This window comes from Leopardus geoffroyi, chromosome C2, assembly GCF_018350155.1.
Source record: "Leopardus geoffroyi isolate Oge1 chromosome C2, O.geoffroyi_Oge1_pat1.0, whole genome shotgun sequence".
NCBI classification, from domain to species: domain Eukaryota; kingdom Metazoa; phylum Chordata; class Mammalia; order Carnivora; family Felidae; genus Leopardus; species Leopardus geoffroyi.
Window position 1 is genome coordinate 14,681,228 of NC_059333.1, and position 2,658 is coordinate 14,683,885.

At 40.0% G+C, this 2,658-nt stretch overlaps 1 protein-coding gene across 1 annotated transcript; it reads left to right on the plus strand.

Moving 5' to 3' along the window:
- Positions 1-906, plus strand: LOC123576031 (keratin-associated protein 13-1-like). Its single transcript, XM_045437065.1, has one exon. It carries the CDS (start codon positions 60-62, stop codon positions 564-566), a length of 507 nt encoding a protein of 168 aa, XP_045293021.1. The 5' UTR covers positions 1-59; the 3' UTR covers positions 567-906.
- Positions 907-2,658: the final 1,752 nt, after the last annotated feature.

Sequence of the window (2,658 nt, forward strand, 5' to 3'; positions counted from 1 at the left end):
CAGTCCAAGATGTGACATTCAAACTCAGAATCTTGCTGTAAAGCACATCTCCTGTCACCATGTCCCACAACTGCTGCTCTGGAAACATCTCCTCTCAGTCCCTTGGGGGGTTCCTGCGCTACCCAGGATCTTCCTGTGGATCTCTCTACCCCAACAACCTGTTCTTCAGCACTAATCTCCGCTCTCCCAGCAGCTGTCAGCTGGGCTCCTCTCTCTACAGTGGCTGTCAGGAGACCTGCTGTGACCCCACCGGCTTCCGGACATCCTACCTGGTGTCCAGCCCCTGCCAGACGTCCTGCTACCGACCAAGGACCTCCATGTTCTACAGCCCCTGCCAGACAACGTATTCTGGGTCTCTGGACTTTGGCTCCAATGGCTTTCAATCTTTTGGTTATGGCTCTCCCTTTCTGGGCTTTGGATCCAGTGGTTTCCAATCAATGGGGTGTGGTCCCAATGCTTTTTCATCCCTGAGTTGTAGATCGAGCTTTTATCGGCCAATGTCCTTCTCTTCTAGAAGTTGCCAGTCTGCTTTTTACCAACCAACCTGTGGATCTGGCTTCTACTAATCTTATGTTTGAACATAATACCTCCTATGTCTAGAAATTTAATGCAATAACTACTATATCAAGATCCATGCGACCTATTGATCTCCTGTCCTATCATTAGCTTACAAATTTGACTTATACTGTTACCTATTATGGATTAGAAATAACTTGAATTCCAGTAATTGGAAAATACATTCATTGAAGAAAGATGTTGAAGCAGTTTTCTTGTAGTTATATAGATGTAGTACTGAGGAATGTTTCTTTCTTAATATCAACTAGTTATTTCTTCTAGTGCATTTGTTTCAAATTTTACAAAATGGAAAAATATAAGTTTAAATAAAAATATATTATATGACCTTCACATATAAGATTTTCATATTATTTGTTTACTCTGTGTCTTCAAAACTACTTTTAAACATCTGAATGGATATTTCTGATATTTGTGTTTATCATTTAAAATTTTTTTACTTTAGCAAGTAAAGTCATCAGGGCACCTGGATGGCTTGAGTAAGCATCAGACTCTTGATTTCAGCTTGGGTCATGGTCTCACAGGGTGTGAGTTCGAGCCCTGTGTCAGGCTCTATGCAGACAGTGCAGAGCCTGCTTGGGATTCTCTCTCCCTCTCTCTCTGCCCCTCGCCTTCTCTCATGCTCTCTCTCTCTCTCTCTGTCAAAATAAATAAATAAACATTTTTTTAAGTCAAATCATCAACTGTCTTTTTGGTTTGAAAGAAATGATTTCATCTTTAATGTCTACTCCATATCTTCACATGATAAAATCTAGACATATATTTTTTATTGAAAAAATTTTTAAGTTTATTTATTTTTGAGAGACAGAGTGAGACAAAGTGAGAATGAGGGAGAGGCAGAGAAAGAGGGAGACACAGGATCGGAAGCAGGCTCCAGGCTCTGAGCTGTCAGCACAGCGCCCGACGCGGGGCTCGAACCCACAGACCATGAGATCATGAGCTGAGTCGAAGTCGGACTCTCAACTGACTGAGCCACCCAGGTGCCCCTAGACATATATTTTTAAGAAAACAAACAATTGTGGCCTTTTGTTCTGTATGGAGTGAGAAATTTCAATGTTTTTATGCGGACTAATTATAAATTGTAAAGGATATTAAACATACTACATAATTTTAGAAAGAAGATTACTCTAATAACTGTATCCTAAAATATAAGAGAAAGTGGACTGAAGTTCTCCAGTAGTAAGTTAGACGTTAGTGAATTAGATTTGGTGAGGCTTCCATTAACCCTGTTCTGCTGACATAGAAGAAATCAAGTCTCAAGTGTTGAATCACTACACTGTGCATCTGAAACTAATATAACACTGTGTGTTAACTACAATGGAATTAAAATAAAATTTTAATAATAATGGGAAAAAGAGACCAAGTCTCTAAATTAAATATCTAACACATTCCAATATTTATTAGTAGGTAAGCACAGCAGAGTCAGTCCTGTAAGTTTGGTGAAGTCCCAACATGCTCCTGCTTTGCGGTTGTTTGGTTGATAACACTCGTTGGAAAACAACAACGACAAAACAAAACCCAAAGCCAATGCAAATATTCTGTTTCAGCATTCAGCCAAACATCCGGGCAGATGACAACCTTCGAATCGGCACCTCTGTCCCAGATTTTTACCCTCTCAGTCAAGGGCAATGTTACTGAAGGCACAGAGAGCTAAATTCTTACCCACAGGGTAACCGTATGTCTTGGTTTATTCTGTCTGGCTTAGCATCCAGTCTCATTTTTTCATGGTCTTAGAGTTTTTACTTATGAGTGATCATTGAATTAACATAAGTGAGATAGGTTTGAGAGGCCTCCACTTTACTTTGGTCATGCTTTCAGCTAGTGGGGTATAAGATGCATATATAGTGAACAGAGTCTTTGCTTTAACCAATGTTAAATCCGAAAGAAGACAAGCCTTTTCTTATCCTTCCGTTGTTCACCCTTTTTGAATAAAATCAGATTATTGCTTTTCTTTCGAAGACAGTGTGCAAAGGGATCGCTGAGAAACAATTACACTCCGACACAAATGGTAGGACAGCTCACACATTCAAATCTTGGTGGAGGGTCATTTGTTTTTCTAACCTGGTCGGGACTGCTTTGGCTCTC

Excerpts from the sequence above, each read along its gene's own strand:
- LOC123576031 (XM_045437065.1), top strand. The coding sequence starts at position 60 with ATGTCCCACAACTGCTGCTCTGGAAACATCTCCTCTCAGTCCCTTGGG.